The following is a 17,042-nucleotide window of genomic DNA, read 5'->3' as shown; positions in this document are numbered from 1 at the left end:
TTAGTTCACGGTAGGCTAAGTTAACCCTGCTTTCTGGAATACACCCCTTACCTATATTAGCGCGTCAGGCGAGCGCGCGGTAAAGGTGTGTTGTGCTGAGGCGACAGAGTGCGTGGTTTAACCTTTCAAAAATAAATAAATAAATAAAGGGCATCATCCACCCGCAACTATTGCTGACTGGCCGTTTTCTGCACCGCAGTCGAACATTATTACAACGCAAAGACTAACAGCGTTCTTATTTTGCCCTTCACAGGCTTCCGTAGACGTTTCCTTCCGTTCACCAGTAGTCCGCGGCTCTGCCATCTGTGGTGAGAAGTATCCGTGGGCAGCTAAATCAAAGCCATGGAGCAGATCAATAATATTAAAGTGGTTCCGTGCACCAGCTCTAACTATCTGAAACCGTTTAGGGTGCATTATAACCAGGTGAGTCGCTATAGTTTAATCGCACGTTATCATCTGTCAGTGATGCGGTCACACCTCATCATTTTGCTGTCAGCAGCCCAACCCCCATTCATTCTGTCATTGCTTTTATCGACCAACATTGCGTCTAGTGTTTCAGGATTGGCATAACAGACATTCCTGCGTTCGATATGACAAACGATGTATTTCAAAGAAGATGTTGCTGATTTCGTGTAAAGTCTTCTTAGCTGAACTAGCAAGACGCTATTAATCCATAGACAGGGAAGCAGCCACTTTCCCTCGAGCACATGCTTTACATTAAAAGGAGCACAGTCGGCTTAGGAAAGCTTTATTAAAAGCCTGATGCACACAATATTGTATAGTTGGTACTAAGGAAACTTTATCTTGGACTGAACATGATGGAAACAAGCTAAAACCAGCTGTGTTATTAAATCTATTTATCTATAATATCTGCCTGTCTGGCTATCCATCAAAAAACATACATTACTGTACATATAAGTGTGTGTGTGGATATAATTAATAATATTATATATATATATATATATATATATATATATATATATATATATATATATATATATATATATATATATGAGCAAGTCACTACTTTGTATTTTGATAGTAACGGGTAAAGGCAGTTATTAGGGACAACTCTCAGTAGAGGCCTTTTTGCTTGTATTAAATTTAAATATAAGGATTAATTATTAAAACATTTTTTAAGCAGATTCATTAAGTGGGATATCCTTGAGCTCGCTAGAATATATTTCTTGGCAATGTTGGCATAGCAGAATGTTGTTAGCAAAACAGTCCTCTGTGGTAGCTGTGCAGTCGGGTGGTGAACAGTTGTTTTGTTTCATAGCTGTTACTCTATATTTCATTGTTGATTTTTAGCATAGATAGAATTCCACGCTATTCGTCATGCTGCAATGATCCTTTTAATGTATTTTATTGTATTTAGTGGGTTTATCCTACTTTTTTTTACGTTAGCTAGTAGCTATACATTCAGCAACACAGACCATCACAACATGTAGGGAAAAAAATACAGAAACACCATAGGACGTCACTACAAGGTCATTTTTTGTGCATATTTTTGAAATATAATTTTAAGTATAGAATTTAATTTTAGGCACTCTCAGCCTCTTTTTGACTGAAACTGTGTTTACTTTGTGACCCTGATTTTATCTTCTAACCTGTTTTGGTGTTGTGTTTTTTTTTCTTCTGATTTCTGTAAACCAAGTGATAGCAAAAATCCTGTGCCAACACATCTGTAGACCTTGCAATTATATTCAAATAGCCTCCGGGTATGGTTTAATCTTTTAACCTGTTGGCACTGACTGCTTTTTGGCATGCATCCCCATCCTTTTCTGTGAAACTGTGGTAGCAAATATGTCAACACATCCATAGTATTTTCCTTAGTTGACGTCATTTTTCCTTCTGTTGTACTGGCATGGATTAAAACCTTTGTTTTTTTAAGCAGAGCACCTGTGGGTGTTTCCTCTTTGATTGTTCTCCTCAAGCTGTGTGTTGCATATTTCAGAATATAGTCATACTTCCCCCTGCTACAGTTTGACAAGCAGACCCTAGGTCCACCAAATGAGGTGTCTTAGTCATACACATCTGCTACTCTGTGCGGGCATGGATGAAATGTACGGTGCTTCTCGAGATTCTCTTGCTATTAGATTAAGTCTATTAATGTTAAATTAAAGTAAAGCAAAGAACAGCCAATTAATTCTCTCTAAGCATGGATTAAAACCTTTGTTTTTTTAAGCAGAGCACCTGTGGGTGTTTCCTCTTTGATTGTTCTCCTCAAGCTGTGTGTTGCATATTTCAGAATATAGTCATACTTCCCCCTGCTACAGTTTGACAAGCAGACCCTAGGTCCACCAAATGAGGTGTCTTAGTCATACACATCTGCTACTCTGTGCGGGCATGGATGAAATGTACGGTGCTTCTCGAGATTCTCTTGCTATTAGATTAAGTCTATTAATGTTAAATTAAAGTAAAGCAAAGAACAGCCAATTAATTCTCTCTAAGGCTCAGAGGCTTATTTGATTTAATGCTGTTTCAACATTTTAGCATGATTTCTAGGTTGGTGTGGTACTGGCATATTTCCTTTGTCTAAATCTGGTCTTGGTCTAGATTTGGACTCAACCCTTTTCCAGTGTCAGTATTAAAAATAAAGGTCCCAGAAGGAGGGTTTCATGGTGATGCCATAAAAGAATCATTCAGAGTTCTCCAAATAACCTTTCAGAGAACAATTCTAAAGAACCATTTTTTTTAATTGTAATAATCTAAAGAACCTTTTCCCTGCTAAAAAGTAAAATTTACAACAAAGGTGCCAAAAAAAAAAAAAACTTTGTTTCAGAGTCTTAAGGTCTCAGCTTGTACTTGGACTGAGCTGCTCTTGACTACAACACTGTTTGGCACCCTGAAGTATCCTGTAATTTTGTACATTTTTCCTAGTAAATAACATGTTTGCAAGTCCAACTCATAAATTATAATTATAAAAAATTATATTTGTGTTCATGTTTACCAAGCATCATGCCAACATGCAGTAGATGAAGGCATTTACTTGACAGTGGTTTCAGCATGTCATTTATTTTTTAGGTATCCAGACAGTAGGGTTGATTAAGATTAGCGTTGTACCGATTCCGATACTAGTATCGGAAATATCACCGAAACCACAACAAATTCTGGCATCGACGAGTACATGAACCCATATACCGATCTGATACCATTTCCTTAAACAAGACTTATGCTGTGTCCGAAACCGCTCCCTATCCACTATATAGTGCACTATATGGGGTGTCAGCCATGCTGTCCGAATTCTGAGTGAACTACTTCATTCCCTACATTTGTCCACTACTTTTTACCCACAATTAATTCTGATTTCGAGTGTACAACCGATGTACACTCGCTGAAGCACTATTTCCCACAATCCAATACAGAGTAGCGTCGAGCTGGAAGCGAGAGCGGGAGCGAGCGAGTTTGAATGAGAGATGAAGTTTACATCTTTATTATTTCTGTTTTAACGTTTTTCCTACAATATTTTTATTAAAATTTGTTATGTAGGCAATAACTCAGTTTAATATTTGACTAATTTACTGAGGTGGCATCGTTGTTAACTTACAAAAATGATGATAATTTGGTGGATAATTTACATTTTTTTGTTAATAACAGGTAGTGTATTCTGATGAAAAATTTACGGTCGCCTGAGGACGCTCTACAACCATCTTATCTGAGCTCAAAACGCTGCTTGAACGAGTGTCAAGATACTAAAAATAATAAATACATAATTATGAATGTGTTTGTGTGTTTATTTTTGTTCTCAGTACGTTATTTTAATAGCATTTAATGATTATGAACGTAAAAGCATTACAAAAAAAAAATAATTATGTACCATCGATGAAACCACAAAGCTGACGCGGAGGTATGTATAACTGCAATATAAAGTGACGTGACATTCAGCCAAGTATGGTGACCCATACTCAGAATTCATGCTCTGCATTTAACCCATCCAAAGTGCACACACACACTGTGAACACACACCCAGAGCAGTGGGCAGCCATTTATGCTGCAGCACCTGGGGAGCAGTTGGGGGTTCGATGCCTTGCTCAAGGGCACCTAAGTCGTGGTATTGACGGTGGAGAGAGCACTGTACATGCACTCCCCCCACCTACAATTCCTGCCGGCCCAAGACTCGAACTCACAACCTTTCGATTGCGAGTCCGACTCTCTAACCATTAGGCCACAACTTTCTAAGGTAATTTTGAGTATTATTGCTATTAGTATTATTTTCTAAAATTAGGTACATGTAATATAAAAGTACATATGGCAATGTTTTTGCAACAGCTCCAAGTCTCACGCGCAGTGTAGGCTATACGTTACTGTCAGAATCCATTCACTTATTTATTTGTTCACTCTTTCTTGATATAGTGAACTCAACTGCCATATTCCCATATATAGGGATTAGTGAATGAGTGAATGAGTGAGCGATTTCAGACACAGCATTAGTTATGACCGCTAGCTTTGCCTAACCGCTGCACGGCTGCATCCGAAAACTTAGGCAGGTGACTTGCTGCCTTGCTGTCTAATCAGGCAATGACTTTGCAGGCAGCGTTTTTGCCCGAAGGCACCTCATGAAACGGATTTCGGACAGGCTTTTGAGGCGCTAGAAATTCTCGCTAGAAATTACATAAAAAGTGGAAAACGTTGTTCAGAAACATACATTTACACACAAACTGACCACCGACCGCAACTTTCCGACGCCATCTTTATTTTTTTGGCTTAACTGTCACAGAATGGAACGCACCGGTAGTAAGTTACAGACTCCCGAGTATATTCGGTACCCACAGCTGCGTTCAGTCGCTTCCGTGTTAGTCTAAGCGCAGGGCTCCAGACTGTAGCCGAATATATACTAGTGTCTGTGAATATTAAACTGCAAAATACTATTTAAATATTACTCCTGCAAATTCTACATCGCTGTGGGTGACGGGCGCAGATGCGCGGGAGCTCGCTGTTTTGTAGTCTCTGCCGTGTGTCACTATATGAGGACACGAACGCATAAACTGTCACTTCATGAGAATTTACCGTTTCATTTGAGAAAACTGGCATATCATAAACGCAGACACTCAAAGATCTTCATGGCAACCCATTAAAATAATTGTTTGGTTTAATGTGAGTAAATTGACAATATATTAAGCTACTGTTGTAGCCTACAGTAGATTTAGCTATGTCTCTATGTAGTAATAATAATACGTCTCTATTAATAATAATAATTATGCCTAGACGGTTGCTTGTTTTTGACTTTTTTTATAAAGAGATTATCTGATTAATATATAATTTTTTATATTCCTAGACTTATTTGTTGCAGTTTTTTATACAGTTATATTGTAAACTAAAATACCTTTTTTAGTTTGTGGTGTTAGATTTTTGGCTGCATTTGAAGTTCTTTTGCACTTAAGAAAATAAATAATATTACTGTCAAATTCATGTCAGATAATAAAAATACTGTAATAAATACAGTAGTTCACCATTTATTTGTTCATGTTTTATTAAGGGATAAGTCTGAAGCACACCATAAAATAAGTCTAGCAATTTACACAGGGCTAGTAGTATATACAGCTGTTTATACAGATACACACCCAGGTATCGGATCAGTACTCTATATCGTCCGATACCCTAAGCCCAGGTATCGGTATCGGGAAGAGAAAAAGGGTATCGGAACATCTCTAATTAAGATTTCCCAATTTGATTAGATTTCTATTCACAAGCGCATACGTATGCACAAAATACATGAAACCTTCTAACTTCATACCTTTTTTTTCCAATTACTATGGTGAAATTACTGAGGAGGACCCTACACTGTGAACATTTGGCAGTGTTGGCAGGCCCTCAAGGTTTTTTTTTTGTGAGTGTTGATTAAACACTTAAGCATGTGTATTTTTATTTTTTTTTTAAAGGCAGGATTCCGCTATAAAAAAAAAGATGTTATGGTATGTCATAGTAATGCAAGCCATTTGAATATTGAGTGAAATAAAACAATTTTTTAGGCCAGTCAGTTTATAGATACAATTTATGTTATTAATTACAAAGTGTTGTCAGGATTACAAGTGTATGAATTTAGTTGAAAAGAGTAATTAGGCCTTAATTGTCCCACTTTTCCATTATGAATGATGGTAGGAGGTCTTAAGTGCTTTAAAGTGCAGGTCAGAAAACACCAGACACATTTTCAGGTGCAACTGAAGATAAGTGCAATCTATGCACCCACACCTCCAGCCTTTGCCTATGTGAAGGAAGTTGAGTTTTCTCAACACCAGCCACATCACTGAGTCACAGCGCTTTGCCACCCACACAGCCCTGCTGCCATGTAGCAGTAGTCGGTTGCTGCCAATCCATTTTGCCATCTGTACTTTCACATTTTGCCACCACCCAGCTCACCTTGGCATACACCTTTTACTCAATTTTCAGTGACTGTGAAGAAAATGTTTTTGTACAGTATGGCACTTTGCAACCTGCAAACTGTGTTCTGCTAAATGAACATTTTCATTCATATAATTCAAATAAGTCTAGGGCTGCACGATAAATCGCATGCAATATTTAATGCGCATCTTGTCAGTAAAGCCGGTTCTGTAATCAGCGGTAAATCTCCATCACCTGCACGCGTTCACATGGAGCAGCATTTACTACACCGAGCCATTATTCGCTGACAAGCTGCGCAAAACATGGGCAAAATATGATATGTGATGTGCAGCCCTATATAAGTATCTGTTTAAAAAAAATGTAATGTACAAAGTTAGAAGGTTCTATAGATGAGTGTTTTATCAACTGCTTTTCGTTGTGTGGCAAAAGAAAGTTTGGCACATGAATTCTAGGGATGGGACGATACACTTAAACTCACGATACGATGCACCTCGATATGCCATGGTCACGATACGATACGTCACGATACGATATCAAAAAAGAAAAGAAAAAAGAAGAAAATATTACTGTATAACAACAACTTATTTATTTTTGTTTCAGCTGCACACAGGGAAACACAAGGCCTAACTGGCCAAACACAAACAAGAACACTCCCTTAGTGCTGCTCTAATCCTAGGTTAAGTTATCTCAGTACTGGTTCTTCTTCAAAAAAACTAACATATCAACATGTTCTGGTGTAATCAGTGATCTTTGAGCTGACACAATGTCTCCTGCTGTGGAAAAGACACGCTCACTGGGCACTGACGTAGCAGGAATGCAAAGGTAGGCTTTGGCCAGGGGGGCAAGTATGGGGTAAGCATATGCATTAACTTTCCACCACTCAAGTGGACTACTGTTGAGTGGGATAGGAATCCCATTTCTGTAGGAGAGTATCTCCATTTCAATCCCTCTGCTGGACTGCACTGTCTCAACAACAGTAGTGTAGGAGCTCCCAAGGAGATCTTCTAACGCTGTCTTTTTTGGTGGGGGAGGCTGTGTCACGTCCTGCATCTGCCTATCTCCTTCCACTGGCTCTTCCTGGCTCTGCTCTGCTCCCTGTGCTGCCTCAACCATGACCCTGGCCTGCTCTGCTGCCCCTGATGTTGAAGCACTGGCCCTAGTGGTTCTTTCATCTATGTCACTGGTCTGAAAAAAATAAAATAAAACATGTCAAAGTTCTGTCTTTCAATCCTTCACTCCCTCCCTCTCTCACAGACACACGCACACAGAGACTCTCTCTCTCTCATCGACTAATAAAAAAGCAAAAAAAAACAATATGAGAAATAAGTTTTCGGGCTCTGGCCTACACATACAGAGTTACACACACGCGCAGGGCACCTCGTTTTTTTTCAATAAAAGTTAGCCTACCTGGTTGCGCTGCTCATGAAGTGCTGAAGCTTTTTCATGTATTCGAGCATAGACGGACTCGCGTTGTTCATCATTCAGATGGGACAGGCTTCGGAATATTGGGTCAAGCGCAGTGCACTCCTGCAGCATGTCATTACATTCCCCAGAGTACCGGTCCGAGATGTCGAGTAGAATGGCGCTTTTCATGTTGGCGATGGTCTGTGTGTCATTTTCGTCTGGTGACATGCTTTGCTCGATCATGAACCTCAGTGGGATTATCAGTGAAACAGTGGGCTCTTTTTCATCACAGACAACTGTTGTGGCTGTCTTCAGTGGCTTAAGCAGTTTCATAGTTTCACTATGTCCTCGACATCTGATATATCACTGTTATCCAGAGTGTCAATTTCTCTCGCATTCCTTCGGATTCCTGGGCAGCTCAGCGCTGCTGAGACAGCTGCTTGTTGCTCCAGGTAGCGCGCCAGCATGTCGTATGTGCTATTCCACCTGGTTTGGACATCGGTGATAAGTTTATGCCGAGGCAGCTCTAACTGGGTTTGCTTGTTGGTCAGGACGGCGGTGGCCGTGGTGCTCTTGTGAAAGAATGTAGTTATTCTTCGCACACGACCAAGAAGGCGCCCGACGTGGGATACAGCCAAGCCTCGCTTACTGGCCAGATTCACAACATGCGCTAAGCACTTGATGTGAGGGTGGAGACCGCTCTCTCTCACAGCAATGTCCATGTTGCTCGCGTTGTCTGTGACACAAGCAATGGTTGTTTGTGGCCTCGTTAGCTCCCACTCACTCAGTGCATTTCTCAACACGTGAGCTATGTTAACACCAGTATGACTTTCACTTAGCTCACGAGTTTGCAACACAAAGCTTTTTCTCTCCCATTTCTCGTTGATGACTTCTGCCGTGATGGTTATATAACTCTGTGTTGCACGCGAGGTCCAGCTGTCGGTGGTCAGGGTGACACAGTCGGCATTTTTTAGATACTCTTTCACGCTTTGTTTGGTTTCATTGTAAATTTCTGGGATTACCTTCTCTGAAAAATGTCCTCGACATGGCATCTTAAACTTGGGCTCCAGCACATTGAACATTTGGATGAATTTTCTGTTCTCTACCATGTTAAATGGAGCCATATAGTCCGCTATGAATTCGCCAATGAGCCTGGTTATCTGTTTTGCACGCGGACTTGACTGAGGTAGAGTTGGTGTCAGCGCTTGTTTCATGGTCAGCTGTCCCTTCGGTAGGCTCGTTTTCCCCGGGGCCGTCTTTACATTTTTATGGTGACTAGAGCTGAAACAACGAATCGATTTAATCGATTAAAATCGATTATTAAAATAGTTGTCAACTAATTTAGTCATCGATTCGTTGCTAAATAACTTTTATTTGCCTTAAGCGGCTCATTTCGTGCATATTTCAAATCTGCGGTGACATCATATGATGTCTATGTCTGCAGCATTCAGCGTGATGTGGGAGTACTTTACATTGAGCCTTTAAAAAAAGAAGAGTAACCTGCACTACTGCACTGTTTAAGGGGACGTTCACATATCGCGTCTTTTGCGCGCTCAAGTTCGTTATTTCCAACACCGCACCGCATCGAGTTAAAAACATCTCAACTTTTCAGAATGCAGCAACTGCACCGCGGGTCATGTGACAAGAACTAACCAATCAGCTTCATCCTTTCCCATAACAACGTTAAAAGCTCAGTCAAGATGAAAGGAACAGCTGATCATAGTTGTATATGGATTTCCATTTTGAAATAAATTTAGTAGCAGAGCTACTGCAAGCGATTTTTTGAGCTGCAAATCCATTTATCCTTTGCTGAAATTTCCGCGTCTTCAACGAGAGAGCACGTCATGGTTGCTTAGCAAAGGCAGACGCCTCAGGGGCGCTTCTGCCTGAGCGCTTTGGAAAGAAGGAGAAAGCGGCGCGCCTAGCGTTTTCCACGCGTTTTTAGGCGCGATTTGTGAACGGCCCCTAAGACTTTCATTTGTGCAGATTCTCCAGTACAATGTTGTTTGCAAATGTTTAGTCATAAAAGCTGATAACATTGCTTTTTAACAGTTAACATTTAAAGCTTTACAAACATGTTCTGTGATCAGTTTGTCATTTACCAGTTCAAAATTCAGTCGTTCAGCCTAATTATGACTGAATTAGAGAGGTAAATGTAGATATTTGAAATGCACTTTTTTTCTAAGTATTATTCACTGCTCTTTTTCACACAGCAGGTTTTTTGTGTGTGTCCTATTTTTTTTTCTGGACAACCTTCTGATGGATTTTACTTTAAATTGTGAGTTCCATTCAGGTTTCATGCCATTGGCACTTTTTTTGAAGGATTGTTTACAATTTCACAGCAAAAGCTATAAAGCTTTTTCCCAGTAAATAATAAAATACAATGTACTGCAATTTTATTCTGTTTTATCCTTATTCTTCGTGAAAATATGTTCGGAAAGATTCCTTAATAAGCTTTGTTCAGGATGTTAAACTACTTTAGGAGGTCTAAGGACTGCCATGGTGAAAACATTATTTGAAATCTCCTTGTGAAATTTGCTAGAGTATGGGTCAGTGTTCTGATTGCAGAAGAGTTCGACAAAGGATTACTAACACAATAAAACAACTCCAGGTATATTTTTGATGAGGATATGACAGTGCAAAATGGTTAAAATCTCTTAAATCTATGCTGAATGATAAAGGCCATTTATTAATAATTTACTTGGGGGAAAAATGGGAAAAACTAAAATATAAGTACATAAACCGATTAATCGATTAATCGTAAAAATAATCGACAGATTAATCGATTATCAAAATAATCGTTAGTTGCAGCCCTAATGGTGACGTTGAAGGTGGTGGTTCATGTTTGTTGTGTTGGATGTGGTGTACGGAATGACAGCATGGCATAGCTTACACACAGTCTTAGTCTTGTCAGTTACTCTATTGCCGTCTTTGTCTTTTTTAATGAGAAAGCCAAAATACTGCCAGACATATGACTTGTATCCAGGCGGAGCGTCCTCAATTTCGACCTCATTTGACTCCATGGTCGGCTGTTTGGGGGCCTAATATTTGTTAGCTCGCTGCAGTGTTGTTGTTGCAACATGCGCTGTCTTGACGTGACGACGTACCGCACCGTTTTGTTTGTTTGTTTATTTTATTTGAACATATAAAGAAAATAATTTTTTTTTATATACATACAGGCATGTATACATATATAAAATTTAAATAACAACCAAATTAAGTCCGTTCCCCGATATAATTTTTTTTTTCATTTAGTTTTTTTACCCTGCTTGATCAGCAGATGGTGCTGCCAGCCTGCCACCATAGACTGTATGTCTGGCCCATATACATACACACACATATAATACACTAAATTATTTATATACTACGCAAATCATGCAGCAGTGCCATCTATCTTTATCATTTTTTTCGACCTCGATGCGTTTCGTCACGTTTTGTATCGCGATATTTTGTCAAACGATATTTCGTCCCATCCCTAATGAATTCTATTTCGAACAAGTTGAGAGTGGAGAGAGTATACTCCTAATATATTGGCATCAATGGTTCCATGAAAAACCTTTAAAAGGGGTCATAAGACGTTGCTAAAAAGAATATGTCGTGTATTTGGTGTAATGCAATGTGGCAATGCAGGCAGCTCTCTTAGTTCCAGGCAGCTCTCTTGACCACATTACAGTTCCATATCACTTCGCATAGTAAAACTGTAATAACATTCACACAGTTTGGACAAAAAGGTGTTGTCAGAGCTGCCTTGACGATTTTATCAGTGTTGCCTATAGTGTAGCAACTTAAAAGCTACACATGACATTTCTCACTAGCGAGGTAATGCCAACGCTGTTTAGAGATGCAAATAAGGTGATATATTGGGATACTTCTTATTTTAGAAATAGGATATATTTTTAGGAAAGCTGTCATTTAAGAACACAATTCAATGCAAGTTTATTTGTATAGCGCTTTTTACAAAACAAATCGTTGCAAAGCAACTTTACAGAAAATTAAGTTTCTACAGTATTTAGTAGTAGCTTATCAGTGGTGACTGTCAGTTTATGCGCTGTGATGGCGCTGAGGAGACAGAGGAAGAATGTTCTTGAAATGTTTGACGACGAGCAGTTAATCAAACAGGTAGATTTCCTCAGTTATTCAAACAGAAAACGAACAAAGATTATTTACATTACCAAAGAACACCTTAACCGACTTGAGTCTAGCGTGAGTATTATATGCTCTATAAAAACACTCCTGTTATAATCAGTGAAGCTACCTACACTGTGTCATGAATAGATCTCTTACCCATTATTTACACTGCCCATTTCTGCTGTGCATTATTGCTCCGACATGGCTACCAGAGCTGATCCCGGCCACTCACCAGCCGCGCTGCAGCAAGTTTCTGAAGCGTCTCTCTGCATTGCATCACTAAAGACAGGTACCCATGGCAGCTGTGGCCTAATAGTTAGAGAGCCGGACTAGTTACCAGAAGGTTGCTAGTTCGAGTCTCAGTGCTGGCAGGAGTTGTAGGTGGGAGGGAGTGAATGAAGAGTGTTTTCTTCCACCCTCAATACCCATGGCTGAAGTGCCCTTGAGCAAGGCACTGAACCCCCAGTTGCTCCCTGGGCACTGCATCTATAGCTGCCCACTGCTCCGGGTGTGTTCATGGTGTGTTCACTTCTCACTGCTGTGTGTGTGTACTTGGTTGGGTTAAATGCAGCGGACCAATTCCGAGTATGGGTAACCATACTTGGCAAAATGTCACGACTTTCACTTTCATATTTTTGACGAATAATGTCCATGCGTATTTCGTCACCCAAAATCCTGTTTGTGGCACAGCAAAAGTGTTGTTGTGAATCAACTCTTAAGACTGACACTTAAGATTTAGTCCTACACTTCACTTAAATTATGACTGAAATGCTTGATAACTAACCTTTAAGCACAGCGTTGAGCCAAGAGCTTTTTTACACTTAAGTAAATTTTTGGCAGTGTTCTTGAGAGTAATTCTCAGTTGCTTGATAAATAGGGACACTGGTCTCAAGTACTACAACAATAATGCTAAATTATATTTTTTAACTGTCCCTTATACATTATCTGTTGTGACAAGTTCTTGAATCACAGGTTCTTGTATATCAGGTACAGTAGTCATCCAGTGCTCTTCCACTGGATCCACCTCCAGTTGATTAAGCCTTAATTAATTACTAGAGTGATTGGATAATAAAATTTAGCCTGAGCAGGTTTCCAGTGTTGTTCTCGCGCAGAGGCAAGAGTCACTCAGGTCCCGAGAACCAGCAGCTGAGCCAACAGTTAACTGCTCCAGCTGCCAAGCTACTGCTTTAGCAGCAGGGGTCTTGGCTAAGAAAGGGGGGTATCAAAGGAGAGTGTGAGTGTATTGGGGAGAGGTGGGGTGTTGGATTAAAGCAAGGGTTGATGGGCAGACAACAGTGTGCACTAGGTGGGTAAGAACAGATGAGGAACAATAGGGGCAGGGACGCTGGAGTGAGCAGATTGGTGAGGAGGCCATGGGAAACGTGTGGCGGCCACCACCCTAGCACCAGGCCACTGGGCGCGCTCAATAGACACAGGAAATGGGATTTACATGAGGCAGATGCGTAAGAGAGGTAATGAATGCATTAGAGCCCAAGGAGCAAGAAAAAGGTGAGAGCAACCAATGTGCACTTCCCATGAAAGCTGTTAACCCTAATCCTCTGTGTAGATCTCTCTTTAGACAGCTTTTCAGAAACACTCTAAAACAATGAGAGCACAAGGAGATGAAAAGAGAAAGAAAGTACTCTTTGTCACCCAAGGCTGGCCTGTCATCTTGCATCGCGTGGTAAGTATGTTGCAGTGCAGCTTATTACTTATCAACTGTTTCCAAACCCAAAACACATCCGATGAAAGGATTCTACCACTTTCCCAAGACTTTGCGGCCCTATATCTCCATTGAACTCCTCTCTTACAGATGTTGGTTTTGTATGGTGAGAATCTGGAAGCAACTGCTCCCAAGGACATTTTCCCACTGCATGGCAAAGCCACAATCTTGTGGCTAGAGGTTTTCAGCCGCAATTCAGGGCATTGTATTTATGTCCTGTATCATTTCTCTGTGAGATTGTGGATTGTTCATAGGAACAATGATGTGTGGTGCATTGAAAAGTTAATAAATCACTCACATAGTGGAGAATATAATGTATGCTGTCTTCCCTTACATGTTAGGGTTGTTTTCTGATGCTTGTTTTTCCCTAGTGAAAGCAAAGTTACAAGGATACAAGTTTTTTTTAGTAAAGAATACATTAATTCAGTTCATGAAGACAATGACTTGAATATACTCATTTTATTAAAAACATGTTTTGGATTTCTGAATTGAAAATATTTAATAATAATTTTTAAATATCCTAATAATAATTACATGAGAAAAAAGACTAATAAAAACAAGAAAAATATCAAATCATTTGGCAGTCTTTTTTCTTTTTAAGATCTTTGCAAATCCTAAAGACTGTTTGTCAAGAGTCAATAAGACTCTTAATGTATTGGATAATTTAACCTTATGACAAGGTTAATTCAGGTTGTAAAACACTGTAAAAGACTCCTCCAAAATTTAATTGTAAATATGAATTAATAACTCATATTTGTTTAAAAAAAACTACATTGCAAAAAATATTATAAAGCAACAATAATAATGTAGAAACTTTTTTTTTAAATAATAAAGATGTGTAAATAATAATAAAGTTTGTTTTATCATCAATCAACTTGCAGTATAATTGAGGACCTTTATTTGCCTTCTCAGCAGTAGGCATTTGTAATGTAATGGTTGCAGGATCTTGCAACCCCAGGCTCAGAAGCATGAGCATTACTCAGGCCCAGCATGGTGCTTGAAGGGAGGGGGAAATTTGGGGAGGTAAGCTCACACCTGTGGGATGGAGGGGCAGAAGGAGAGTGGGGTCGATGAGGCGTGGAGTGTGCAGTGAAAGCAGATGGAGACACAGAGGTTGAGCTCCCTCTGTTCTCCCATCTCTTTCTTCCCTAACCCTGTGCTCTGAAGCGCAAAAGCTGGAAAAAGAAGCAGCGACATAAAGCCCTTTTCAATTGGGTTAAAATGGTGGACATGTCTGCATTTGATCTTGCGTCTTCAAGAATTAGGAAAAAAGATGACAGATGAAGATGAGCAACTGATGATGATCACATCTGAGAGGCTGACAAGTCTCGGAGAAAAGAAACCTTCCAGAAAGTGTTTACCGCCTGGTTTGTCACTTGTTTTTTTTTTCTTGTTTTTTTTTTGTTATTTATTATGGGCCTCCTCCCAGTGAGGCCCATGAGGGCAATCAGCATGTGTCCACGTCAAAGGGTGGGGTTTTGTTGTTTACACAGAAAGTGATTTGTTTTGGTGGTTGGTGGGTTTGGTTACATTGTTTGTTTCAATGTAATGAGGTCTTAAGCCGAGAATTAATCCGGACCAGATCTGTTCCAGTTGGGCTCAGTTGCTATTTGCAGTTTTCAGAAAAAAATCGCATAGTGTGTGGTGCCTAAAGATTATAATCTTAGATTCAAGAATCAGTCGTTTCCAGTATGGCTGCAATAAACGATTATTTTGATAATCGAACTGTTATTAGAACAATTAATCGACTGATCATCGATTATTTAACTGATTAATCATTAGACATTAATTGATTATTCAGCTTTTGCAATTAGTTAAAATATTTATACATATTCTAACAAATAAATTAAAGTAATTACTTCAACTTTTGAAAGTCATATTAAGTAATTTTAATTATACAATTAATTTATACAAATATATTTGGCACACAGAATGAGATGAGAGAAAATCTCTTATTCGCCATTTAATTAGTTAGATGAGAAAGTAACTAAATGACACATCATTCTGCTTAACATCTCTTTTTGTAAGTCATATTTATAAGAAACAAAATAAAGGGAAGTGATAGGACATTTTATTTTTGGATAAACTATTTTATTCACAACGTAATCTCTCTTAAAATACCTTAAAATACCATAGGGTTATGATAATCAAAACAGTCCAGAGCTATATCAAACCAAACTAAAACTTTAATGATTTCCCCCCTCCCTGGACTAAAAAAAATTTTTTTTGATTAGATAGCTCCAAACTGACGAATTTGTCCAGATGTGGTGCTCCAGTTGTTAAGTGTGTTGAGTAGTGGACTGACTCAGTCATTAGGTTTATGCTCGTTTTCGACTGTCAAATGGGTAGGTGCAGTAAACAAGCATGTGATTTAAAAATAATGACTCCTTTTGCTCATTATCCCTTGTATTTCACAACAACACACCCTGCCGGCTTTCTTACTATGAATATCTGCAGGGCTTGGCACATGATATTCTGGTGGGAATAATGTGCGATGAAGGCTTTAAATCTGGGGAAGTTTGGACGGCACATGGTGGGAATTAAAGGCCTTGATTGTAAATAGCAGCGTGACGGCAATTGAATTCTCAGCAGCTGTCGGGGTCACAGCATTATAAACTGCAAGCTGATGATAATTAGACTTTAAGCATGCAAAAGAACGAGGCCTGTCGCTCCTCCCTATTCACTCATAAGCCTTTATTGCGAGTAGGACTGAGGGGGCACAATAATTTCAAGGCCCTGCATCTCCTTCCACTCCCTGTAATCTGTGTTGTAAATCCATGTTGCTTGTGATTCCCAGGTTCCCAAAAGGCCTTTTCTTGTTGACCTACAGAGTGGCCCTGATAATGAGGGGCCCCCACCATCTGTGTGCAAGACCAGGGACCCTAAACATGCTCAGCCACACAGAATAGGCCTATAGGGGGCAAACCATAAAAGCAGCAAGAACCTCACCAGGGCTTCTGGAGGTCATAAAATTGAATTATGGAATGAAAATATTTCTAGTGGACACTTAGTTTGGTCTTTATCCCTTTAAAGCAATAGTTCACACAAAAATGAAAATTCAGTCATTATTTGCTCAGTCTGGTGTTGCTTTAATGCCATATGGCTTTCTGTCTTTTTCAGACCATAAAATTAGAAAATTGGAAAATATATTGGCAGTGAATAGATGATTGTTGATTCAAATTCTGGCTAGAGCCCAGACAGATGTTAACTTAATGTTGTATGTTATGATGTACTTCCTTGTACTACAACATGCTTTACCATGAAAACCAAGCAGTGCAGCCAAACTTGTACCACATTTCTCTTGAGAAGTGAAGCCTATACTGCCATGCAAAGCCAAAAGACTGTAACTTTGATTTTTGTTGAAAATTAGTTATTGAAATTACTGTCGTCTCAACTGTAACTTCGAAAAGCCCAGGAGAAACCAAGGCAGAACACTGTATAACAC

At 39.4% G+C, this 17,042-nt stretch overlaps 1 protein-coding gene across 1 annotated transcript in view; it reads left to right on the top strand.

The window, feature by feature from the left end:
• Positions 1–230: 230 nt before the first annotated feature.
• The window catches only part of LOC132092551 (uridine diphosphate glucose pyrophosphatase NUDT14-like), a 53,447-nt gene continuing 36,635 nt past the window's right edge, over positions 231–17,042 (top strand). The window contains exon 1 of the mRNA XM_059498832.1: positions 231–423. Coding sequence (XP_059354815.1) covers positions 343–423 — 81 coding nt within the window. The 5' untranslated portion in view covers positions 231–342. The remainder of the gene's footprint in view (positions 424–17,042) is intronic.

Source organism: Carassius carassius, chromosome 18 (genome assembly GCF_963082965.1).
Source record: "Carassius carassius chromosome 18, fCarCar2.1, whole genome shotgun sequence".
NCBI classification, from domain to species: Eukaryota; Metazoa; Chordata; class Actinopteri; order Cypriniformes; family Cyprinidae; genus Carassius; species Carassius carassius.
The sequence above is the reverse complement of the archived record's forward strand: the minus strand, read 5'-3'. Positions and strand labels throughout refer to the sequence as shown.